The 26355-nt window shown below is 62.4% G+C and overlaps 2 protein-coding genes across 2 annotated transcripts; both read right to left on the reverse strand.

Moving 5' to 3' along the window:
* Window positions 1-8136: 8136 nt before the first annotated feature.
* On the reverse strand, window positions 8137-12450 carry LSCM1_05776 (uncharacterized protein; the record flags this gene model as incomplete). Its single annotated transcript, XM_067323218.1, has 1 exon — window positions 8137-12450. The coding sequence occupies one exon, from the start codon at window positions 12448-12450 to the stop codon at window positions 8137-8139; it is 4314 nt and encodes a 1437-aa protein (XP_067179853.1).
* Window positions 12451-14379: 1929 nt separating this feature from the next.
* On the reverse strand, window positions 14380-25545 carry LSCM1_05777 (uncharacterized protein; the record flags this gene model as incomplete). Its single annotated transcript, XM_067323219.1, has 1 exon — window positions 14380-25545. The coding sequence occupies one exon, from the start codon at window positions 25543-25545 to the stop codon at window positions 14380-14382; it is 11166 nt and encodes a 3721-aa protein (XP_067179854.1).
* Window positions 25546-26355: the final 810 nt, after the last annotated feature.

Consider the following 26355-nt stretch of genomic DNA (forward strand, 5'->3'; position numbering starts at 1 on the left):
AGCCTGTGCGCCTTTGCGGCACTGTTCCTCTTTGTTCCAGATTTTGTTTGGGTGTGCTGCACGCGAGATGAAGGCCAATCGCAGCGAGTTCGAGAAGAAATGGCGTGGGGAAATGGGGAGGAGGAGGGCACCAGCCAAAACGGGGAAGAGCGTTGGCGGAGGATCTGTGCATACACATACCATGAGGACCGGCTGCGGAAGGTGGGCACAGGGAGCGCCTTGCGCTCCGACAGTGCGGCGCGGTCAGCGGCATCATTGGGTGATGCCCCTCTTTCCGCTCGTGCCTTCGTCTCGGTCCCCGTCACCACAAGCTTGAAGGAATGCGCCACCGTTTTCGTCACGCCCTCCACGCGTGCTGAGGCGTTTTGCCTCCCTATCCTGCGCTTTTTTTCTGCCTTGCTTCCCGGGGTCTGTCAATTGGCTCCGCATCCGCCACGTCCACCGCTGCGCGTTCTCGTCTCCACCCACTCTTTTTCGTCGTGTCTGTCGCACATGAACGACGGAGGACGAGGGGCAGGAGGAGGGAGGAGGCGGTCTGAAGGCAGCGGCGCGCATGGGCACTAAGAAAAAAGAAATGGCAACAAAGGAATCGAGCTTATAAATACACACACACAGGCGGGCACTGCGTGTGTGTACAATTTGGAGGGAGGAAGAGGGAACGCGAAGCGTAAGAGCTAAGATGGCTTTATAGGGACCTGCGCGAGGAGGAGGAGGAGAGGGGCGGAAACGATGACAGCAACAGAGAGGACAGACACTCACCCTTTCGGATCGCCTGGCCAAACAGCGTGCGCTCTCGCAAACGCACGCAGCTGGACGGAGAGAGAGAGGGAGGGAGGGGCAGGGGCAGGGCTGGTAAAGGAGGAAGGGGAAGGGGTGACGATGTACAGCGAAGGTCTTGTTGGCAACGTATAAGTGAGGAGGGAGTGGGGCAGCTGTGTGCGTGTGTGTGCATGTAACCGAGAGACGCGCAGGGACAGAAATGCATGCGCTTGGGCAATGCTTTTCTGAATGGCGAGCGATCGTGCGGGGTGGTGGTGGTGGGGGTAAGGTGAATGAGTGGATGGGTAGTCGCCGCGATGCGCATATGTTGACTGACGTACACACAAGGGGAAAGGGAAGATAGGTGCGCGGAGGGGGAGGAAAAGGAGGAGGGAGCAACACCACTGGCGGTGTGTGTGTATGTGTATGCCTTTGTGCCGGTGATGCACCCCGACGGACAAGATCGAAAAGATATGGGAAACCGCCTCACAAAGGAGGCACGGATAAGGAGCGACACCGGCTGCGTGCAGCCCATGTGAGAGTGCGCCGTCCCTCCCTCCCCCTTCCCTCTCATCCGATCCCTTCCCGCTGCGTTCACAGCCCACCTATTGCCTCCGCCACGCACCCCTTTCTCCTCCCCCACATTTTCACCCGTTTCGCCACTTCGCGCGTGTCCGCATTTACCGACGCGTAAAGGACTGAGCATGGGCTCACGGCCACCTGCGCTGGGCGAGAGGGGTGACGATTATGCCGCAGAGCAGCGGGGGTTGAGGAGCGGGGCAAGGGGTCTGTGAGCGAGGCATGGAGAGTACAGGGACGAGTGCGTGGGGGTGGGGGTGGGCAAGAGGCCATGAACCAACAAGGGAGCGAATGCGGAAGCGAACATCAAGATGCTCTGAGACAGAGAAGACCCTCCAAAGGACATGGGCAGAGAAGTATGTCGTAGAGGCCCCCCCATGCGAGGGTGCGCCTACACACACACGCGTGTACACATCTGTACATACACGCATTTCCATGCACCATACAGCACTGCAGGGCCTTCACATGACACAGGGGAGAGAGGGAGGGAGGGGAGGGAAGGTGGGGGGGGTGCTGGAGGGTGCGCCAGAGACGCTCAGGGTGCCGTCAAAGGAATCTCCCCACTGAAGACCAATCGACAGAGAGGGAGAGGGAGGGGGGCGGCTGCGACTGCTTTCGGCGTGGAGTTGCCCCTTCGATGATGGTGCGCTCTGGCCGCCTCACGAGGGGTCGAGTGGAATGACTTCAATCCTTAAGGCTCATGAGGTAGGCGATCACGTCAGCGCGCTCCTGCGGCTTCTTGATGCCCGCGAATGACATCTTCGTGCCAGGAATGAACTTCTTCGGATTCTCCAGGTACACGTCCAGCACCTCCGGCGTCCAGACAACCCCCGACTCGGCGTTCGCCTTGCTGTACACAAAGCCCTCGGCCAGGCCGGAGCGGCGGCCGACGATGCCGAACAGGTTCGGGCCCACGCCGTTGGAGCCGCCCTTGGTGGCGGTGTGGCACTGGGCTGCGCGGCCCTTGAACAGCTTCTCCCCACGCTCCGCGTCACCGGGGGGGAGGGGGGCACGAGCCTTCGGCGGCATGATGAGGAGTGTAAGAGGATGTGGACTGGGCCAAGGTGGAGAGAAGAATGTGTGCGTGTGCGCGCGCGAGTACCTGGCGAGAGGGAGGAGGAAGTGCCTGACAGGGAGGGAGCTGAGGGCAGCGGAGACGAGAGGAAGCTCCGCGAGGGCCCCGCGCGGTTGTGCATATGGTGGCGGTGGTGATGTTTCGGTGAAGAGTTATCAGAGGGGGGATACAGCAGGTTTTGGAGAGGGAGAGAGAGGAGCAGTCGAAGGAGCAGAGCTACGCAGCAACGGTAGGTGTCCGGGAAGACCCCACCGGAACTTCTTATTGCCTCTTCCCACCACAGCCCATGCCCGTGCGGGCGCGGCGGCCTCGCCTCACTCTCCCCCCTCGTCAAGGCGATCACCCTCCTCTTCTCTCTTCCGCGCCAAGCGAGACGCCGAAAAGAATGCGGAACTAAAAAAAGGGAGGAGGACAAACAGATGGAGAGGTGCACAAACACATCCCACGGTGGCACAGTGCAACGAATATCGTTGTACGCGCGTAAGTCTGTGCGCGTGTATGAGTGAGTGAGTGACTGAGACAACGTGGGAGTCGTCAGGGAAGAGGGCGACACTGTCCATGTGAGGGTTGGCCTCGCATGCTTCTCTCTGCCCGGACGCCGGTGCGCGGGTGGGGTGGCCATTACAGGCTTCCTTTATATATATAAATATAGATAAATAACGAACACCAACAGCTCTGTCACATTGTTAAGAGGGTCAGTGCCCACGCCCCACTCACCCTCCCGCGCAGGTGCGCCTCTACGCCTCTGCGCCGCGGCTTGGCAGGCGCCGTCAACCACAACAGACTTCCCCTCTTTTACCCTCTTTTTTTCCTCATGTTTGGAGCGCTCCACCTTTGTCCTCACCGCACCTCACCGACCGACATCCGTGCATGTGCATGTCTGTAACGCACCGATCCGCGTCAGTCAGTATTGTTCTCCTCCTCCGCCTCCTCCAGCTTTTAGCCTCAGCACGAAACCGTTCGCGGGGAAGGAGGGAGGGCTGGAGGAGGGGAACTGGCCAACGTGGACCGAGCAGCGATGAGGCGACGGGAGCCTGTGTGGTGTTGGTGAGAGAGGAGAGTGGGGAAGGGGGTAGCTTCATGAACAGGGGATCAGATACGCCGAGCGTTGGCCTGTGTTGTCAGACTCGCGGAGGGAGGAGAGGGGAGGGACGGGGCAGTGGTGACTTAGTTAATACATAAGCGTAACAACGGAAACGAAGGGAGGCGAGCCACAGGCCAGCTTTAGGTGGTACGGAGAAAGACACACACACACACACACACACGCATACACAACGGCTGGAGCGCGCGCGAGAGCACGTGGATGTCGGCGTGACTCACCACCCGCAAACACCTACCGCACACAGCACGCGAGTACAAGAACGGTGACAAACAGGGGAGGCACAAGACGAGAATGCGGTCTGGCGTAGGTAGCAGCGGGAGCTCAGCCATCCTACAGCGAGGAGGCGGAGCCCCCCTCCCCTTTCCTCCACACGACGCCGTCTTCTCCTCTCACCTCCGTCGCTCCATTTATCCTGAGAGATCTGCTCGTCTTTGTGTGGATGCGTCTCTCTTTCTTTCTTTCTTCCGCTCTTACGCAGTACAGCAGTCATGAGCGTTTTTTTTTTCGCGGAAGGAAAACAGTAAGAGAGAGAGCCGACGGTCATCCCCTCCCCTTCCCAACTGGGACAGAGACACACATCGAATGGGGAGGGGAGGGGATGGCACGAGAGCGTCGGGGAATGAGAAGATGAATGGAGCAAAAGGGAGTGCGGGTGGCGCACAGCCGCATACATCTCTTTTTTTTTTCATAAATGCCAAACGATGTGCGTGCACGCAACCGTTTGTGGCGCTTCTCTTCTCCCTTCCGTTCCTCTGCCCTTGCCGAATTTTCTGTCTTTCGGGAGATGCGCCCGGAAAGCTGCACGCTAACGGCATGGCGAGTCGGGGAAAGGGGAGGGGAGAGAGAGGGGGAGGGGAGGGAAGGGAGAGAGAGGGGGAGGGAACGGAAGGGAGGGCAGAGCAAGCGCAAGCTTATAATCAAGAAGAGAAGGGGAGGAGGATCAATGGCAGACCCAAAAGACAGTGTGCCAGAAGAGGCTCAGAGGTGACAACGCGGCCACCTACACGGGTAGGGGAGGCGAGGAGCGGGCGGCAGTGGTGCACTGCACATCCTGCCAGAGCTCAAACCCACCGACCCGACACGGCGTTGCTCCGGTTTCCTCACCACTCTGTGTCTACGAACTCCTCCGCACACGCACACATACACCTCCCCACCCCACATGCATGACCGTTCGGCCGCCTATGGGCAGCGAATCCACCGCTTCGTCAGCCCCCTTCTGCATCTCCGTCCTTACTCTCTGCTTCTGCTGCTTAGCTGCCATACCGCATCGTCACGGGCGCGCATCTTCATACCCGTGAGCGTCTTTTTAATTGTTCATCAACGCCCGTCTCCGTCGGGCCGGAAAGTAACGGAGCGAACGTGTCTGGGCCCACGTATGCAGGCGTTCGAGAGTAGCTCCAGAGGGGGAAGCTACATGACGACGACGGCACGCGCGCGCACGTTACGTTTCGCATCTTACTTGAGGCTCATGAGGTAGGCGATCACGTCAGCGCGCTCCTGCGGCTTCTTGATGCCCGCGAATGACATCTTCGTGCCAGGCATGAACTTCTTCGGATTCTCCAGGTACACGTCCAGCACCTCCGGCGTCCAGACAACCCCCGAATCGGCGTTCGCCTTGCTGTACACAAAGCCCTCGACCGTGCCGGAGCGGCGGCCGACGATGCCGAACAGGTTCGGGCCCACGCCGTTGGAGCCGCCCTTGGTGGCGGTGTGGCACTGGGCTGCGCGGCCCTTGAACAGCTTCTCCCCACGCTCCGCGTCACCGGGGGGGAGGGGGGCACGAGCCTTCGGCGGCATGATGAGGAGTGTAAGAGGATGTGGACTGGGCCAAGGTGGAGAGAAGAATGTGTGCGTGTGCGCGCGCGAGTACCTGGCGAGAGGGAGGAGGAAGTGCCTGACAGGGAGGGAGCTGAGGGCAGCGGAGACGAGAGGAAGCTGCGCGAGGGCCACGTGTGCACGCAAACATGTGTGCGCATGTGTACATGTCGGGAGAGAGGCGAAGAAAGGTAGGCGCGACAGTGGGAAGAAGGCCGAGAGCAGTGCGGAGCGAAAGGAAAGGGGGAAAGGGGAGGACTGCTGCAGTTGGGCAGACGCCCCCGATGCGGGAGAGCAGATGCGCCCCCAAAGGCAACAAAGGGCGGCCGTGGGGAGAAAAAGCAGCAGTGGACAGGCGCTAAGACGTGCACCTCATGTTTTTGTTTTTTTCGTTTCTCTGTTGCTTCGAGAGGAAGAAGTGCGTGGAAAGGGAGGCAAGCGCGAGTGTCAAGCCGCCGCTGCAGCTGAGCCCGCCTGTGCGTGACTGTGCACAGGGGCGAGGAGGGAGACAGGGGTGACCGGGAGCCTTTCGGTGGTGACGGTGGCTCACCCCTCTCTCTGCAACCTGCACGAGCCCCCCTCCCGGGCTTGCAGAGAGACAGCAGAGAGCCTTTCCACTCAGGCTATGCACAGAGCGGTAGCGCGGGTGCACTCTCCCCCCTTTTCATCACCGGTTGCTGCTGTCCGCATTGCCCTTTCTGTTTGGCTCTCTCTCCTTGTGGGATGCCTTTTTACCTTTACATGTCTCTGACTGGGCGAAAGCCCTCAACCCCTCTCTGCCCTTCACTGTCTACGTTTATTTCATTGTGGCGCTTCGCAGAGCGCGCTCTGCAGAGCCCTGCATGCGGGCGGAACGTCAAGGGAAGGAGAGGGGCCGAGATGGGGGCAAGTGCGCGCACACGCGGCCACTGCCCAGCACACGGAGATATTCGGCGAACGCATCGCCCCACCAGGGGAGAGAGCAGCGGGAATGAGGGAACCGGAGGAGCGAGGGAGCGGAGCTGGCGCGTGTGCACATGCACATGTGTAGCTTGTACATGTGCATGTGCCAGGTGCCGCCTTGCTGCGTGCGAGAGGAGAAGAGATGAGAGCAGTGACGCCCCTCTCTATTTTAGTTCACGGTACAGCGTGAACGGGTGGAGGAGGGAAGGGAGGGGAAAGGGAAAGGGACTGTTCTACAACCGACTGAGAAGGAAATCTGTGCGGGTTTTTGACGGGAAGAGAGGGCGGAGGAAGCAAGGAAAATGGGCGCTCAGTGCGTAACGCACTGAACGTAAAGGCGCACACGCACGGAGTACCAATACCAACGTCACTCCCGCATGCCTCCTCCTTCCTCCCCCTCTTCCTCGCACGCGCCTCAGCGAAGGAGAACGGAGGAAGTAGGGGAAGGGAGGAGGGGAGGAGCGATTGCGGCGATGTCGTCGAATTCATGCAGACATGCAACTGCGCACTGACACTTATACACGAAGGACAAAAGAGGGAGGAATGGGAGTCTCTGTGTGTGTGTGTGTGTGTCAGTGTGTGAAGGGCGCCATTGGCCGTCATGCGCTCGAGAGAACGGTGAGGGAAGGGTGGAGTGACTTACACAGAGAGAGAGAGCGAGACAGACAGACACACATGCACACACACACACACACACAGACATGCACATGGACGATGTGGAAGGAAACGGGTCGAAGAGGGAAAGAGGGGGAGGAGGTGGGTGGTGGTGGTGCGTATGTGAGGGGGAGGGGAGTAGGGAGAGAGCGGAGCAGCGATGGTGGACGTGCAAGAGGCCTCTTGCCTCCAACTTTGTTCTTCGCCACTTCACACATACGTACAACATGCAAGCATAAATACACACACGCATATATATATATATATATTGATAGGGAGGGAGGGAGGCAGACAATAATGGGCACACACACACACGCACAAAACAAACAAACAAACGAACAGTTCACACCAACACTGGGGGAAAACGGAGGGGAGTTGGTGTGTGTGTGTGTGTAAGTTGGGAAGAGTAGAGGGAGGGAGGGGAGGGAGGAGGCGGGGCGGCGGCGGCTTGGAGGCAGTGGGGAGTGCCGAGCAAACGCGGAGAGGCATGGGGAGGCGAATGAATAGCAGCACGGAGAGACTTATCGGAAGGTGTGACCCAAAAAGGATGTGTTGGCGAGAGGAGGGAGGGGTTAGTAGAGGAGTCGAGTGAGAGAGAGCAAACGATTGCATAGAAGAGAAAGAAGAACGCAAAAAAAACAACGACGACGGCAACGTGCGGCCATTTGCCCTTTCCGCCATTTATATGTATATATAATATATATGTATTCCTCTCTTCCCTCCTCCTGCAGGTACCCACGCCCGTTGCTGGAGCCGTCCACATACACTCCTCCCTCTCCACACAAACACACAGAAAGAGAGAGAGAAGGGGCGGGGCGGGGCGGGGGGGGGAGAGGTTGCGTGCGCATGCGCTCGACACTCACAGAGAAGGACACATACACATTGTGTGCGAGAAAAGAGCATCCGAACCGAATCCTAAACGGCCCGACGAGGGCGGGAGGCGGAAGGGGGGAGCCACTCTCTGCATGTGCGCACCGAACACGCCATTGCCGCCGCGGCCACCGCAGCAGTCCCCCAATTCTATCCCGTGCCACACCATCTCTGCTGCTCAGCGTCGACTTTGGCTCTCGTCACGTTTCTGTAAAGCGATTCCTAGGCGACCCCGGCTGAGCCTTTACAACTCTTTCTGGGACGTGATAGCTGCGAGCCCGGGCATACACAGACAGGCACAGACGCACGACGAGAAGAGGGGGGAGGAGGAGGAGCGCTCCTACTCGCATCTTTCCTGCTTGCGTGAGACGGTCTCGCCTCCGTCGTTGGCGATGAAGGAGACGCGGCGCCGCCGCGGCACACGAAACTGGGCTGGGGCCGCAGAGCTGTCCAGCAGCGTGCTCCCCTCGCGCACGTTCGAGTCCTCCAACAGGCGACTGCGCTCCAACGCACCGTGAACCTCCTCGTCCTTGACGTCGTCTTCAGCGCGCGTATTGGCGATGTCCAGCACCTTCAGCTCCGGCAGATCAGTCACTCCCTGTAGCCCCGCCTTAGTCACGTACGTGTGGTGAAGGCGCAACTCTCGCAGACGACGGCAGGCGCGCAGGCACGTCACATCTGAAATATGGCGGTTGTCGGTCAGCTCGAGCACCTCGAGTGCGGCAAGTGTGCTGAGCCACCTCACAGTTTGGTTGCGCAAAAGACGGCAGCACTTGAGGTAGAGCGTCTTCAGGGAACAACATCCTTCGAGAAAGCTGAGGTCATGCACCGAGCTGTTGGTCAGGTCGAGGGTCGTCAGGCATAGCATTGTGTTCATGCCCACCAGGCGTGGCGACGTCACCCAGCACTCCAGGGCCGGCGCAGGTCCTTTGCTGTCACGCCGCTCCTTCCATCGCCAGATGAGTGTCTTCAGCCGCCACGTCGGCTTCAGCGCTACCTCGATGTCCTCCACGACGGTGTCGCTGATGTCGAGGTGCTGCAGCGCACGCAGCTGGTCGATGCGGCCGAGCTTAAAGCCGCGCACGTGGCGGTTTGACTTGACGAGGATCTTCCTCAGTGCTGGGGCGCCGCCGCCAAGGAACTGAAGCGACGTGATGCTCGTCTGCGAGATGTCCAGTGTCTCCAGCGTAGGAATCTTCTCGATGCCACGCAGACCGTCGACCGTGACGAGCGTCTCGACGATGACGAGCTCGCGGAGCGCGCGCAGATCCTGCAGGAGGCGCAAGTCGTAGACATCTGTGAAGGAAAGGTCGATGGAGGTGAGGCGGCGTAGCACATGGATGTCGCCAATGGTGCTGAGCAGCCCGCCTGCCGCATTCAACGTTCCGCTGACCTCCGCGTCGTCGCTCTCGTCGAGAATGTCCGTCAGGTTCGTGATGACGAGCGTCTCGAGGGACCCGGAGAGCTGGGCGATGCTGCCGATGCCACTGTTGTCGACGCGTGTACGGCGCAACATAAGGTGCCTCAGCGACTTGCTGCGGCAGAGCGAGTGAAAGCTGCGGATGGTGTTGAAGGAGAGATCCACAGACTCGAGCGTCGGAATGCTGGCGAGTCCCGCAAATCCTGCCTCTGTGTCACGCCACGCGGCGGAGCTGTCTGGCGCTATGCCGTCCATCTGTGCCCTCCGCTGCTGTATAATGTCGTGGCAATTCTTGAGGCTGAGCCACTGCGCGCGCAGCGACTTGAGTGAGCGGCTCTTCTGAAGCACCGACAAGTTCGTCACCTTGGTGGTGCTCACATCGAGTGTACTTAGTCGCGGCATCTCGCCGACACCGATAAGGCCGTCGTCTGCTATGTGGCAGCTGTATGCGATGAGCGTCTGTATGGAGCGCGACTTGGCGATCTGCTTCAGAGACGTCACTTTGGTGCGCGCAACGTTCAGCAGCACCAGCGTCGGCAGTCGCTCCAGTCCCGCGAGGCCGGGGCTGTCCACGCGTGTGCCAGTGAGGTGGAGGTCGTGGAGGGAGTGGCTGGCTGCGAGGCACGTTACGTCGCTAATCGGGGTCATGCCCAAGTCGAGTCGACGCAGCCGGCGCAGCCGCTCCAAGCCCCAAATGCCCTCATTCGTCAAGGGTGAGAACTGCGCGTCGATTTCCTCAATGCCGCAGGGCCGCCCATTCGCCCGCGCCGTCGGCGTCACGAGCGGCACCAACGTCGTCAAGCAGCGCATGTGCGATACGCAGACCGACTTGAGGGTTGGAATGTCTGCCAGCCCACGTAGCCCCTCGCTCGAGATGGTGCTGCCCTTGAGGTTCAGCACGCGCAGTGTCAGCGACTGGGCGAGCGTTGAGCCGACGCTATTGAATGTGGACACGGATAGATTCAAGTCCTCCTCCTTCAAGTACGAGGTGAGGGCGGCTGTCTCCGCATCGATGTCCGGGATCGTGCACTCCGCGGTGGATCGATGCTGCTCGTTCGCAAGGTGCCCAGCAGCCACGCCCGCGCTGGGATTGCAGCGTGCCGGCGAGTAGCGACTGTTGTGGTACAGCGCAGAGTCTGGACGCTGCGCTGTACCACCACAGCTACCGCCGCTAGTCAGCGGGGCGGCCCTCATTGGGGCCGCATCGGAGAGGCTTTGCCCCGCAGCGGGTCCGCTGCTGATGGGTTTCGCTGACTTCGCAATCGCGGGCGAGCCTGCCGCCTCCGTCGGTGAGGCCGTGCTGTTCGCGCTGCCCTTACCATGGCGTACATCGGTGGAGCTGAGGATCGGCGGCACCCTGAGTGGGGGGCGGCCGGCAGCTCCGTTGGAGTGGGTATTCGACAGGCGATGCGGCCCGCCGTCGTGGAGATCTTCAGAGCGACTCGGCGGCCCCGACCGGCATCTGTTCGATGGGTCGTGGTTGTGCGACGGTGCAGAGGTCATCGCCGCATGCGAGAAAGCCGCTGAAGCGCCGGTGATGGTGTGAGACAGTTTGGCGCCTGCCTGCTGAGTGATGGCTTCCTCCCCGACGTTGTCGAGCTCGTCCATGCTGTGGCTCTGGCACGTTTCGGGTAGCGGCGGCTGGCGGGCTGGCTGCGAGGTAGTGGTGCTGCTGGAGCTAGATGCGGTGGCCAGGATAGTCTTGTCGGCCGTCGCGTGCCCGCCGTTGCTGCCGCTGGCAGAGGGGCGCTTGCCGTCGTTCAAGAATCCCCAGCGACCACCTGGTGAGACCGTCAACAGCGATGTGCCCTCCTGTATCTCAACAGCCGAGTACACTGGACCTGCCGCCGGCAGCGGGGACTGGCTGGAAGACGGGGGCACTGAGAGTGGTTTATCCAAAGGGGGTCGCGCATTCTTCTCATCTGCGTCGCTGCCTGGCGCATAACGGTCTGGCAGGTTCGGCATAGCCGAAGGCGAGGTGCGCGGAGGCGGAGATGACTTGTCCACTGTCGGCTGTGCTTTACCCACTGCCGCCTTCACCGTCCGCGGCGTGGTGAGGATCGGCGGTGTGTTCGCGTCGCACCGCGATGCCGAGGTCGAAGACGGCGGCATTCGGGTCGGCGACGCCACCGACGGCGATGACCGAGCAGGCCCGGTCTGCTGCAGCGGCTCCGACAGCGCGGCACGCGGCAGCCTGCAGCGCGACCCTTGATTGGATTCGGGCGACGAGGCGGCGTTGTGTGTGATGGTGACGTTCTCCGAAAAGTGATTGGGGCCGCGTGGGACGCTGGCAGGTGCTGAAGGGGATGATTGACTGCTGCTGTCGCTTATCACTGCCACCATGTTGCCCCGAAGAGGCGAGGACTGTGGTGGCATCTGCGACAACAGCGTTGCACGCGGCGGTGACGATTTCACGCCCGTGGGCGTCTTTGGAGCTGAGACGTGACTGCCGCTGTCATCGCAGTTAAGTGGGGCCTGCAGTGGGCTGGACTTCGTCGCTGACGTGGAGGCCGTCGAGCATGGCGGGTGGGCAGTGGGTTGTGCTATTATGGGCGGCTCTCGCGAGCTGGCGCAGCTAATGCGGCGGTTGCAGCGGGCTTTCTCTTTCTGAGTCTCATCGAGCAACCGCGCGTTGAACTGCTTCAAGACGTATCGCATATTCTGCCGCTCTCGCTGAGACGCTGGGGTTTCTGCCTCCCCTGCCACGTTGAGCGATACGGGTGAGGCGTGTGTGAGCAGCTGCCGTGCTGCGGCCGCGCGCGGAAGGGCCTCAGGCGACAAACAAATACCTGCGGCGGACACATTGGGCGTTGTCGGCGGCGCCGTCGGCGTTGACGTGGCCGGGCTGCTCGCAAGTGCTATCCGTGCGCTCCGTGAAATGGTCGCACACGCGCGCGCTGTCGCAGAGCCCTTGGCCGTCGATAGCAGTCCGGTCAGTGGAGGCAATTGCTTTATGAGGGCCGCGCTCGCGACTTGGGGGGACAGACTTGCAGGCCCCGGTTTGTCGCATCGAGGCTCGCTGGACGCATGCTGCTCGATGCGCACCTCGCCGAGCGAGCTGCTTGTCGTCGGCGGGGGTGTCTGCAGCACTGCGCCTGGCAGAGGTGTCACAGTGGGAGCGGTGTTGCGACGGCGTTCGTCGTTGTTCAGATTGCCGTTGGCATCCAAAATGCCGTTGCTCGACGCGTTCCTGTTCAGGATGGGTGCCAGCGACGACTGTGAAGCCCGGTTCATCCGTTGTGGCGACTGCATCCCCACCACCCCACACCCAATGCGTTAGGGCGCGCGCTGGGTGGTGGTGGTGTGGGAAAGGAAGTTGAAAGGGTGAGATGATGGGAGGGATAGGAGGGGGTGGGTGGGTGGGGAAGCAGCAGCGCGAACGGAATGGAAGGAGAAGGGGTGGCACAAACACACACACAGACACTTACACACACGCGAGACAGATGACTTTTAGAACGGAGAATGATGAGGATGAGGATGAGGAGAAGGGGGAGGGGGGGATCGGTTCTACGGAGAAGTCAGAGAAGGGAGAGCGGAGGAGGGAGAGCCACACGGGCGCACATGCCAGAGGGCAAGCAAACTTTCAAGAAAGGATATGCAGTGCGCGCGCATCAAAAAATGTGTACCTGTACATACATGTCAATGAATGCGCATATGGGTGTATTGCCGATTCTGTACACGTGCCAAAGGAGGGGTGTGACGGGGAGGGGCGACTGCGCCCAGTCGCATGCGTCCCCCCTTTCTGCGCAGCGGAGACGCACGCAGAGAGCGTGAGAGGCGGGGAGAAGGGGTAGGGATGAGTACAGAGGTGTAGCGGGGAAAAAAAGGCCGCCAAAGTAAAGGGGGAAGAGAGAGGTGGGCGGTGGCTATGCACTGCTAACGGCAACGGCAGTAACTGGCAGAGCAGCAGCAGCAGCAGCAGCGGGCGCGAGAATCAAGCACACGCGTTGCCACCCCTCCCTCCCTCTCTCCGCTCTATGCGAGCGTGTGAGGGCGATGCAACGGAAACGCGTGGCGCCAGCTTTTACGTGTACGGGCAAGAGTGGGGCGGTGATTCTGCCCCGCCGTCCCCCTCTCCTCAAGCTTCTTCCTCTCCCTTTACTCCACGGGGAGGGGAGGAGAAGATCGTCTGCGATGTCCGCACCTCCTCTCTCTCGGCGGCGCTTTGCCTGTGGGGGTGTCTGTATGCGGGTGGACGCCCAATGCCAGAGAAGGGAGGAAAGGCTGTGGCACGAGAGAGGTGGCTGTGGTGGTGGGGCGACCCCAGCGTTCTTGTACGCGAGCACACACACACACACACAATGCGATTACGGGTGCAGATGTGAGCAGTGGAGCTGAGACGGGAAGGGAAAGGGAGAGGGGCTGTGTGACTGCACAGCTGCACTGTTTTTGAAGTCGACTACAGATGGCGTTGAGCGGAGCAGAAGTGAAAAAGAGCTGACGGTGACGGCCGTACAGAGGAGAGGCACGGCATGCACGCGTAAACAGTTAATGCACCGCGGGGGTGAGACTCCGGTGCGGAGGCGACAGCAAAGCGAGGCAGAGGGGCCGAAGGGGAGAGCGAGACGATAGGGGCGGGAGGGAAGGGAGGCAATCGCATGAGCCTGAAAGCTCTATGCGTGTGAGATGGCAAGGCCCTGGATGGAGTGCGGAAATGGGGCGGGGGGAGGGGGGACCGCAAGCGGAACGCTCAACCCTGCGCACAGACATATGGAGCCCCAAAAGGGTTGTACGGGCCGCTCGGTTCTTCGTGACCCTTCCATCGCCCGTCTAACCAACCTCTCTCGATGGTGAGATATTTTTTTCCTGGTCAGGTTACACTTATTGGACGCCTCTTCGGCTAATTTCCGCCCGCTTACGGCGTAGGGGCCTTCCCTGAAGTTCTCAGCGACATGTGTGGAAGAAGGGTGGTGATGGTGGGGGGGAAGATCACGGACCGAAATGAGGAGGGGACGGGGAGTTGCCCGTGTGGCGCGATGAATGGAAAGGCGCCGCCTACCGGCAGGCGCACGCGATCGAGCTCGACGGCGTCCTGCGGCTGTATGCACCGTCAGCGCTAGCTTTCCGTTTCATTGATTTTTAACCATGTGCAACACTGCCCCAATGAAGGTGATTGCGGGCTGCTAAGAACGCAGCAGAGAAGCGGAGAAGTTACTTGCGCCGTCATCGACTGCCATGGGCCTCCGAGAACGGTGCGTGGCTTCTGGAGGGCTGAGGGAAGGCGGCGCAGGTGCTGTAGCAAGCTTCTGCTAGGCGTGGCTCCCGGCGCCTCCGATACTCCTGCCGACGCCGCCTCACGTCCAGGTGGCGGCGAGTGAAGCGCAGCGCTCGTGCGATGCGCCGTATACCCTGCGGTGGCAGCTGTACGGTAGTCAGCCCTACCGTCGTCGCCGCCTCACGCTCTAGCTCGACGCGCTGATGCACGGTGGCCTTCTCCTCCTTGCTGAGCTGGCCAATCTTGCCAGTGCTGTGCCCTGCTTGCATGTGACGCCCTTTGCGGAGGTGAGGCGCAGCAGCGCCTGCCGTTGCTGAGATCGCGGCCTCCACGACGGAGGGCTGAAGCGCTGGGACTGGCAACTTCAACACAGGCTGCGCTTCCTGCGGCTTGGACGAGCCTTTGTGCGGCGACATCTCTAGCACAGACCCGGTACTGTCGTAGCCGATCGCCTGCGCGCACAGCACCGCGCGAGAAAGCAGCACCCGTGTCGTGCCAGCCAGCACGCCGTCAAACGGACGAGGCTGCTCTGCTGAGGAGCCAGCACTGCGCGCCCGAGGGCACGACAGTGCGCGTCGCTCCGTTGCACCACCACCAGGAGGGCCGGCGACGGAGGAGGATGCTTGAGTCTTCGTCGTTGCTCGCTGCAACGCAGGGTCGACCATCTGGAGCATTAAGGCCACGTCCGCCAGCATGCGAGGCCCTTGCTGGTGTAGGAGCCGCCGCAACGAGGCGTGCACAATTTTGCGCAGTGCGTAACGCAGGTGCAGCACCCCTACACCGAAGTCGAAGGGGTCCTCCAAGTGGAGAGACGCGTCCACATTACCGGACGTCGCAGCTGTCGGCTCGGCGCGCCGCCCTTTCTCATCCTCTCTGCCTTCGCCCCCGGGCTCGTTGCCTACATGTCCTTGCTGGATGGCTGCCTGCACTTGTGACCGGTGCGCGGCGACCCGCTCACGGCGTTCCTCGTCGGCGGCCTTAAGCATCTTAATGGCACGCCGCCACTCCGCCGAGTCCAGCGGCCGCATGCAGTCCATATGCATGGCTACCTCTATGACAGTGGGGAGGGAGATGGTAAGAGCGGCCAGCGCCTTGCGGTGCGTCAAGGCCGTCGCGTCGCTCCACTTCTCCAGGCTGAAGGCGTGCATCACCGCAGCCGAGCCGCACGGACCATCTGCGTCACTGTCGCCGCCCGGTGCGCAGCCTGATTCACTGCCAGCGCTCCCGCTCCTGCCCCGCTTCACCGCCGGCTGCGCGGGTGTGTAGAGGGGGTTTGTGGTGTCGATAGCGGAGTCGACCGTCGTACCCACTTGTACCAAAGTCAGCTTGCCCTGCCGGTCCTCTGTGGGCGGGTGCCCGAACACGTCCGGCCGCATTCGCATGACGGAGTGCAGGAGGTGGGCGAGCGTCTTCTTGGTCACCAGCACGTCCCGCCGCGCAATGGCGGCGAGGAAGGATATGACAACCTCGTTCGAGATGGAGCCGGCGGCACCTTGCTCGGCTGAGGCGATGGTGGGCGGCGCCAAGGCCTGGCGAAACTCTTTGCGCGACGTCAGCTCACTGGCGAGGCGCTCACAGTACATGTGAATGGCGCTGTTGCGGAGCGTGCAGGCGGTGAGCAGTTCGGTGGTCGCCTCCAGTAGCGGTGCCAATGGGACACCGTGGCGAGCGAGATAGAACTCGAGGGCGAAGGCTATAGGAAGGAGGGCTGGAGAGGTGGCGGTGCTCTCCAGCGACCGGCAGATTGTCTTGCGCACAAACTGCGGACTTAAGATGGCCAACGTTGTTGGGCTGCCGACAAAGAGCTCAGGTCGAGCGACGGGGTTGAAGGCGTGTGACACGGCAACCTCGGGCGTGGCCGACGGCGATCCTGCCACCGCCGACGAAGCGGCGGCGATCGGCGCCGAATCTGACGCCATCGACGATGGCACACCGGTGGTGCTAAGGTGTGTCGCAATGACGCTGACCGCTGGTGCAACAAGGCCGTTGCTGGTGCGGCCTCCGCGCGCGGCAGATTGGCTGCTGCGAGCGCTCGGTGCAGCCGTGGTGCTCGCGCTGGACGCGCGGCTTGTCGGAAGCCTGAGGGTGAGCGGCTCACATGAGAAGCCGCTCGTGAGAAATGTTTTCACGGCATTCTGCGGCAGCATGCTCGGCACTGGACTCCCCAAGTCTATCACCATGTCCATCGTATCCTGCACAACCCCGACTACCATCGTGCGCACGTGGTCGGCGTAGGAGACGATGGCGGCTGCTTCTGCCGTCACTGACTTCTTGGCGCGCTGCAGCGAAGGCGCTGAGGTTCTCATCGAGTGGAAGACTTGAAGTCGCAGCACCACCGCGTCTGTCGCCGTATGCGTCAGCGAATCCGCGTGTCGCACGACGCACCACACTACGTTCACGAGTTGGAGCATAGCACCCTCAAAGAGGTTGCGGTTCACGAAAAGTGGCTGCGTCTGACGCTCCAGTGCCATGAGTGCGAGCTCACGCGCTAGGGCCTCCTTCGCCACGACGGGGTTAGCGGCGGTGACGCCGCGGTCACCGGGTGCGCGGCGCTGTAACACCTGCGCCTGCACACGCAGACGCACCACCTCCGTGGAAGCCTTGGGCAGGTCGCCGAATAGACCCAGGCGTGAAAGGAGGTACAACGTTCTCGCCAGCAGGTGAAGGTAGAGGGCTGCCGCCTGCAAGTACCGGAGCACTGCCACCTCCTCGGCGTCATCGACAGTCTTGGTGCTCGACGGCGTCGATGCGCCTTCTCCGAAGGCGGCCATGTGCAGGGCCGTCGTCCATGCCTTGATGTGGCGGCGCTGCTCCTCCGTGAAGAAGTGTCCTGCCACTGCATGTGCGTGGTCGAGACTCACCGGCAGCCGCCACTGGCGACACACCCGGTCCCACTCACGCTGCCGCGCGCCGTTGTCGGTCGGGTACACAGACATACTCTTCTGCATGATGCCCCACACAACCCACGCGCTATCGCCCAGCCGCGGGCGCAGCAGCCAATAGGCACGCGCGGTGTAGGTTAGAAACACCTCCGCAAACGCCTTAAAGGAGCTGTGGTCTGCCTTCGTGTCCGGCCCTCCCAGACCGCTTCCGTTGCCGCCATCGCTACCACCCTTGGCAAGCCACGAGGCTGCCATCGCCACTTGGTCGACCGCCAGGCCGCGGCCATTTTCAGCGCATGTCTGCGCTGGCCGTGCCACGGAGCCAGGCACGGCGTGCTCCATGGGGTGCCGACTCAGCAACTTGAGGATAGTGAGCACCACCGGGATCGGAATGGGATCCGGCATCGCCGCGAGTGCTGCCAAGCCTGTTGTCTGCGGATCGAGTTCCAAGCCAGCTGCGCATTCGTTGCTCTGCTGCCCACCTCTGTCACCCTTATCTGCGCTCCACGAGCCCTTTCGGGCCCCGCCAGCGCCGAACAGCACGCACGCCACATCATCATGGCGAGGAAGATCAGTCCCCTCCGCACACCAGTGGCGCCGCATACTCTGCTCTGCTGCAGCCAGAACACTCAACTCGTTACGCGCATGCACAGATCCCGTCGTCGGTGCCCGACCAGCGGCAGCAAACATGTCGAGCACGGCGGCACCCCACGGCAACGGGCCGTACGGGCTGCTGTTGCAGGCGTGAGCCGCCCCATCAACGGCACCGCGGAAGGGTGTTTCATCCCCCGGCCGCACGTCTCGTGATGCCAGCGCGCGCCGCTCGCGCACCCTCGCCAGCTCGAGTTTCTGCAGCTCCAGAAAGGTCGCTTCGCTCGGCGCGAGCAGCTCGGATACCCACTTGGATGTCATGAGCGCCCACATCCTCTCCTCCGCGGAGGCAGAGACGGTGCCGTGCAGCAGACTCAAGCAGGCAAAGAGTACCTCGGCCTGAGGACGTGCGACGATGTCCCGCAGGGGGACGAGCGAGAGCAACTCCGTCACATGGCGCTGAAATTCTCGCACGAGACGCACGAAGCCGAATGCCATCGCAGGGTCGTCCTCGACGCTGTCTGCTGCAGTTGATCCCATGCGCGCCATACCGCGAAGGGAGGGGAGGTCAAGCGCCGAGCGTCCGCCAGCGGCTCGCACTGTGGCAGCGGCGTGGGTGATGACGGCGTCGATGATGGCCGCCGTCGGCATTGCACCGCTCTCCATCACATCGGCGACGCTGAGCGCGGGGGGCTGCGACGCCGCATTATAGCTCAAGTGCAGCAGCGGTGACGATGTGAGACCACGGCCGGCGGCCGGCAGGGCGGCGCCGTCCGCGTTGGGGACGCCTGCGGAGTTCCACTCTTCCTCGCTGGCGGTTCGGCTCAGACACCTCCTTCGCTCCTCTTCAATGCCGGCGGCGTCCTCGACAACGTGTCGCGCGGCGGCGGCCACATTACATACAACCAGCCCCGCCTCTAGCACGGCGTTCGCGCCGGCGGCAGGCAGTGTCATCGCCGACTCCACGGCGCCGTTGCCCTTATCTCCGCCTCCCGGCTTCCCGTCTCGGCCAGAGCTGGGCGTCGGCGCTGCACACGCGGATGCGAGCCCGCGCAACACAACACTGTACTCACTCCGCGAGATGACCGTCGCCGCGACGTTCAACGCGGTGGGGGCTGCATCGCTCACCGAAGCAGGGCCCAGCAGCGGCTGACCGAGCTCCGCGGCGATTCGCGCGCAGACGCACTGCAGAAGGCCGCGACCGGGTTCATACGCTGCGGCAGACTTCACCAGCACCTGCAGCGCCATGAGAACGGCGGACAGATCGTCCCGCTCACGCTGGCGCACGGCCAAGCGTATCGCCAGCCGCTGGGAGCTTTGAGGGTCCCGCATGAGAAGCTGCGCACCGCGTACTAGAGCCGTGGAGAGTGGGCGACACACAAGAGATGCATCCACCTCGATGGAGGCCGTGGCAGGGCCGTCTTGAGCTGCGCTTCGGCCACCTTCGCCATTGGCAGAAATCAAGGTCGCCATCATCGAAATGACGTCGTCTATCAGCCGTCGCGTGAGCGAGAGCACGCGTCCGATGGCGTCGATGCACCGCGGCGTGAAGACACGCTCCTGCGTGTCGCGCGGTACCACGGCGCTGATTGTGGCGACGATGCAGAGGGATGCCCACAGCAGCTCGGCCTCTTCCCGCTGACAGCATGCGCGGCGCACCTCTGGGCTGAGACTGAGAAGCGAGTGAATGGTTGCCGCTACGGTGCTGCACAACTCTGAAACCGCCGCTTCAACCAGCAGACGAATGTCCTCCTCGCCGTCTCCCTGCAGGCGACGGAGCTGCAGCAACACAGCCTCCATGCTGGCGTCGGTGAGGCACACAAGGCAGCTGAGGAAGAAGCGATATTCGCGATTCAGGTCGGTACGTAAGTACGGCATGAGGGCGGATGCCGTCACCTTTTCCTCCCTCGTCGCTGCTCGGCCCGTTGCAGCACGGAGGCGCTGCTGGGCGGCGTACGCGGCCCACACTTTCACGTAGTAGATGCCCACCTCCTGCTGCTGTGGTGGGGCGGGTAGCCCCGGAGCGCCAACAGCCAGCCAGGTGCGGTCAATCGTGCCATCGGCGTTCATTCGAAAGTGCGGCGTGCCATCGCCGCTCTGAGCCGCCTCTGTCGTGGCCGCAGCGTCGAAGTCGACCTCGGTGTCGCCGTCCTCCATCACTGAAGCGCCCTCGTCCCATTCGCCCCTCCCCTGTGCACGCAGCCCGTGGTACTGCCGCGCCTCCTCTTGCACGTATGCAATGGCCTGCTTCAGACCAAAGGTGGCAACGCGGTACTGATCGCGCGTCGGGCTGCTGAGGAGGCCTCGAATCACAGAGCGGCGATGGTATCCGAGGAGGGACTCTGTGGTGCCTGCCACCATGTCGGAAAGGCTGAGCAGCGCCCTTAATATGTTCACTGGGGGCTTGCCGGCGCCACGCAGGGGCGGCGGGACGGCGCGCAGCTGTGAGAGGATCGCCGTGGCCGCCACTGCCTGGACGACGTCAGGGATACGGCGGTGGCGCTTCAGCTCAATCTTCACGACCGTCTCCGCAATGTTACACGCCCAGGTCACCATCGCCCACACGCTCCTACTGCTAAGGTAGCCGACGAAGTCGAGAAGCACCAGCGGCGCGGTCTCACCAACCGTGGCTGCGGAGGCCGCCAAGGTAGCCGAGGGGGACGGCGACTTCGGCACGGCGGATGGCACTTCCTCACCCTTCGCGCGCCACGGTAGCACGAACGACTCCAGTTCATCATCGTTGAGGCGTGATAGGTGTTCCTGCACGCGCAGATGCTGTTCCATGAATCGTACGAGGAAGCCGAGTTGGCGAGCGTTGCTGGGCTTCGACCCCATAAACGGCACCACCTCCGCACTGGCGCAGAGTGCCGGGCTCATGATTGTCCCAAACACCTGCACCCCCTCGTAGGTGGCCTGCAGGCGTGCCAGTAGCTCGCGCGTGTCTGTTGTTGGGCCGTCCACAACGCCTTTGTCGCCAACTGGGCTCCCCGTGTCCCAGTCGCGTCCACTGAAGCGAACCCTCTCGTCCCACACTTCGACGTACGCGGCAAGGGCAGATGTCGTGCCCTCGGCGGCCTCGATGGTGCGAGACTGCACTTCGCGCGTCGCCTCCAGCAGAGCTTCGCTGCGGTCGAGCAGGGCGAGAAATAAGTGCTCGCGGCCGCCGGTGAAGGCCTCCACCCACTGCCTTGCCGCCGCCGCCACGGCTGCCGCGGGGTCAGCGCTGTGCGGCTGCTGCGGAAGCGCTGCAATGTCGTCGAGGCTTGGCAAAGCCGGCGGAGGCAGCCCATAGTCGGGGGCCCGCTTTCTACCGCCCCTCCCTGCCGTCCGAATGCAGTAGAGGTTCACATGGAGTAGCACCTGATTCCACTTCGTCCGCACAACGTCCGCTAAGGACATCTTCGGATTCGCCGCGTAGCGGGATAGCTGAGAGAGCAGTCCCAGCGTCGTCTCACATAGGTCGGCGTGAGTGGCGGCACTGTGTATGGACTGGGACCGGTGTAGGCCAGCGAGAACCACTGGCAGAACAGTAGGCAGGAGGTGTCTGTCTGCCCAATCCATCAGCGACGCCACGTCCACCTTCAGGCGCACATGAATCTCAAATAAATCTCTGAGAAACCCTGGGTAGCAGCAGAGGAGTCGCAGCTCGCCGTCGTTGCGCAGGAGATCGAGCACACCCTGGTACAGTCGCATGACCCCCTCGTGGCTCACTTCGGCCAGCTCCGCAATCTGGTGGACGCGGTAGCCCTTCTGCGTTGCGTCCCTGCGCTGACGCCACTGCCTCGCGAGAACGGAGAGGCTGCGCAGCAGGGCGGCCATCGTTGTCTGCTTCGAAAAAAGCGGTAGTTCCGCGGAGGCGGGCGGGGTCTGCAAGACACGCAGCATCTCCTGCGCGTTGGCCAGCACCACATCAGCACACTGCCGGCACCACACATGCAGCAGCGACAGATCCTTGACGATCGCCTTTGTCCACTGCATCGCGAAGTCATCCATGGCTACCGAGACGAGCCGTGTACGTGGCAGCTGTGACATGGCAGCGCCTACCCGGAACTCGATCTGTGGATAGCGGAGCTGCTGCTGTTGCAGTTGCCACGCGACCTGCGCGCTTTCCCACGCCAAAGAATTTCTTCCCAGAAACATCGTGGCGCCGATTGTGAGGACGTGTGTAAAGGCTTGGCGCTGGAGCACGTGCTCCAGCGGCGCTTGCTTGCCGGCGGTGAGCTCCTGTGGTACCCGAGACGAGCCCAGCGCATTGCCCTTCATGTGATGGATGCGTAGCAGCACCTGAGCAACGGAGACGAGCAGGTGATGGAGAGACTCGAGCAGCGATAGCCCGAGCTGTTCTTGCGCGCTTTGAAGGGCGCACAGCACCCGTTGCAGCACCTCCTCCTGCACTTGCGCGTGCGCCGAGGGCGAAGAAAACGAGGTTGCCACTGCGCGGCGCTGGTTGGAGTCGTCAGTGACGCCGGGCACCACCAACGCAGCAGCATCGAAGAGAGACGCCACGGCGGCAGGCAGAGCATTGCGCAGCAGCGTGGCGCGGTCAAACTTCTCGTGATCGGCGGCTTCGCTCGCCGCGCCCGCTGCTGGGGGAAGGGCGTACAGCAGGAGCCACAGCTCATGCTGGGAGTGGACAGTGGCTGCCCAAGCCTCCTCCAAGCAGCTCTGACGTCGCACGGCATCCAGGCAGAAGAGATCGCTGAGGATGAGCGGCGATTCACGCGACAGCACTACAGTCTGAAAGATGGGGCTCGTGCTCCTATCCGCCGCTACAGACGCCGAGGCAGCACGACCATGACGAGGGTGACCCGCTCCCGCTGCGTCCGCGTCAGCACCGCTGCGACGACTGCCGAGAACCCCAGGAATGGAGGAGGCGGATCTTGCCGCAAAACTAGCGCCAACGCGGCTGCGCGCCTGGAAGCGCGACCCGGCCGCGCTTGTGTTACCGTTGATGCTCCTCTTCGCCAATTTCGCCTGACTCTCTCGCACGAGGACCCCGCCGTCAGCCTCGTGCGGCGACTTGTAAAAGAGAGATCGCTTGCCACGCTGGCGGCGCAGCGGCGGTGGCGCATCGGCACCGAGCCCGTCGGCGTCGTCCAGAGCATCATACGCCTCCCTTTCACTCGCAGCTCCTGCTGCTGTGGTCGCCGAGCCGCCGCTTCTACCGTTCGCATCTGCTTCGTCATCGTTACTTGTGCTGCCTTTGGCACCAGGGGGCGGTGCGTCGCTTTTTGGGCACGCCGACCTCAGCATCCGAGGCCGTTGTGCGCCACGACTTCGCTCGTAGTCACGCCGATCGAAGCGCAAGGCGTCGCGCAGCATTGCCGCTGCACGATCCACTAACACCTTCATGGGATCCGCGGCCCGCGGAGCACTTGCGGCACCTCCGCTGCTGCTGACGAGTATGATGCCGAGCTGGAGTGCATTGGTCGCGGTACTAATCCACAGCGGTAGCATCCGAAGCCACCACACAACTGCTGCGGCACCCTCGCTGCGCATGTGTTCCTGCTCCTGCTTCCAGTGCTGAATCAGGGCATCCCAGACTCGCAAAGGGGATGCCGCCGCGGTGCGGCGATCGGCCCCCAGTCGCGCCGCGTGACTGTCGTCATGCCCCACACCCTCCTCCCCTGCGTAGTCCTCCGCCGCCGCCGCCGAGACGGATGGCTGCGGCGGCAACGGATTGGAGACTGCGGCCGCCTCGTCATCATCCAGCACGAGTTCGACTGGCGTGGCTGAGCCGGCCGCCCTAGCAGTGTAGCGCCACTTGGATGGCGTGGTGCTCGGCGTCGCGGCTACGGTGGCGAGTCGATGGTACAACGGCAACAGGAGCGCATAGGTTGGTAGAAGGGCGTGGTAAACTACGATGAGATTCATGAGAGCCTCTTGCTGCGCTACAATCGCGGAGAGCCCCTGAGCCCCGCGACTGTACAGCTGCGTAGCGAGCTGCAGGGGCACCTCGGACCGCTGCTTCATCGCAAAGTCAACGAGAGCCGCCATACCGCGAAGGCGGTGAGCCTCCAGGGTGAAAGGCGTCACCCCCGATTTGCCGACCTTACCAGTGGCCGCAGCGTCGCTGAGGGGATCGATCGCGGTGGTTTTTGGATGGTGGAAGCAGTACGTCTGCGTGTGGAGGTGCTCCAGCATGGCCACGGCAAATAACCATCGAACATCGTTCAGCGTAGCGGTCGAGGCCGGAACGGCTGTGCAGTGCGCGTCCCATCGAAGCGCACGCCGCGCCACACGAACGGCAGCCGCACCTGCGCCGCCCTCATCTGCGTCGCAGCACAAGTGGATGATCCACACGTGCACGAGGTGCAGCTCTTGCCCGACGCGTTCGAGGGTGTTCTGGAGCGTGTCATCGACCGTCGCGTCTTTCAGCCCTCGAGGCGACCTGCGCTTGCGAGGTGAGCCGCCAGCAGCAGCAGCAGCAGAAGCAGCACTAGCGGCAGCGTCTCTGCGTTGTTGCCGCCGCATCACGTAGATGCGGTGATCGTTGACAGCCCGACACTCTTTCTCGACTGCGCGCAGCACCGCAGCAGCCCCGCCTTGCACGTTGGCAAGCGGGTCTTGCGGCCTTGTCGAGCCTGCGCGACCGTCATAGAGCTCCCTCGAGACGCGCTCGCACAGATCGAGAAAGGCTGTCTCCAGCCACCGTAGCGGCGCCGTCTCCTCCGCGGCGATGGCCCGCTGTGTGGCAGAGCCTAGGGCTACTGGAGCGGTGACGATCGCCATTGGCGAAGAGAGAAAGGACGAGGCCAGCGGTGACCCCGTGAGGGGCATCGAGGAAGGGCCGGCAAAGACAGGAAAAGTCGGGGCCGCAGCAGCACTCACGCGCGTGCGCCACTGCTGCGGTGTCGAGTGCAGTGTCAAGGCGAAAGTGTTGGCAAAAGCGCGAAGTGCCTCAGTCACCGACAGCCCCGCCGCCGCTGGTGGGGTGGGGGTAGCGCCGCCATGAGTGCGCTGAACAGGTGGTGGCAGTTGAACACACCATCGCGCGCATCCAGCGATATGACTTCCCTCCACTCGCCGGCTGCCTGCAACAGGAGTCGCCTTCTCGCCGGCGTTCTCGACCTTCTCAAAAGTGAGACGCGGTGCGTGGGCAAGACAGTCCTCCTCAGCAGGGCTCTGCATGGCTCTGTTGGCGCCAACGAGAAGACGATAGCGGAGCTTTGCAAGGCGACGATGCTCCTGACTCCATTCGGCGTCGCGTCCGGTGCCCAGAGTCCCATGAGCGGTCGATGTACCGGCGCCGCAGGTGGTTGCCATAGCAGCATCCTCGTCCTCTACCGTCTTGCGTGGTAAGGCATCCTCGAGGTGCTGCTGCTGCTGCTGCGCTTTCTCTGTGACGAGCTTCGGCGGCTTCGGCTCGCTTGAAGGGGCCCCTGCATTGTCACGATCTGCCGCGAGTGTCTGACCCGGCACATCCCCTGCAGTGGATTTCGCCTGTGCGTGGGGGCGATGTCGGCGCGGTGCAATGGCGGGTCTGCTCTTCCACACTATGGGTCGGCATTGTTGATGCAGCGCCGCAGCAGTTGGGGGCACGTGGCTGGCGATTGCCGAAGGAGGGCCGGCTGTCGGCGCCTTCGCACATGCATCAGCTGTGGCTGCGAGGGTGCAGGCGAAAATGCGAAGAGGTCGCATGGCTGCGCAACGATACGCTCCCAAAGGGAAAGACGCTCGGATGCCTAACAACGGGGAGGACGCCTCTGCACGTTCTTGAGGCCAAACGCAACGGCCCTGCCTCTCACTGCCGCCACTCCGAGAAACTGGCTGTCAATATTAAAAACCTTTTCGTTAGGCGCCTCCCACACGCACAGAGAGGCACAGACGCACGCGAACCAGAATTGAGGAGGAAGAGAAACGATAAGAGAGGGGAAGTCTCAGGTACCGGTTCCGATCACCGCCTTTGCCACTCTCTGCCCCCCACCCGAACTCGCCGCTCGATGGCGGCAAGTGCAAGAGCACCAGGAGAAGCGGTAGACAGGAGATGCAGACGCTTCTTCCACTGCGTACTCTCCAAGTGCCACCGCGAGCGCTGAGGCAGTGGGTTGAGGCGCGGGAAGCAGCGATAATGAGTGTGTGTCACGAGAAGGGCGCGAGTCCCATCCAAGACGACGAACAGTGCGTGTGCGTGTGTACGCAGTGGTGCTGAGAGCTACGCCCGCGTTACACTCCGTGTACCATGCACTCGCCCCCCTACCACACACACACACACGGCCGAGAGCGCACGAAACGCGAGGATGAAGCGATGATGGGCTGTGCTTGTACGTGTCCACGTAGAAGCAACGTGCGAATTCCGTCACGGTGGCTGCGCTATCGCCGTGCAGTACTGCGCTGGCGGAGAAGTCCGAGAAAAAAACATGCCAGGGGAGGCGTATTGGAGGGGGGAGGAGGGGTGACAGAGGGGGGAGTAGAGTCATGTGAGAAAAAGGTTAGCATGGGCGGCAGAGC

This window comes from Leishmania martiniquensis, chromosome 16 (genome assembly GCF_017916325.1).
Source record: "Leishmania martiniquensis isolate LSCM1 chromosome 16, whole genome shotgun sequence".
NCBI classification, from domain to species: domain Eukaryota; phylum Euglenozoa; class Kinetoplastea; order Trypanosomatida; family Trypanosomatidae; genus Leishmania; species Leishmania martiniquensis.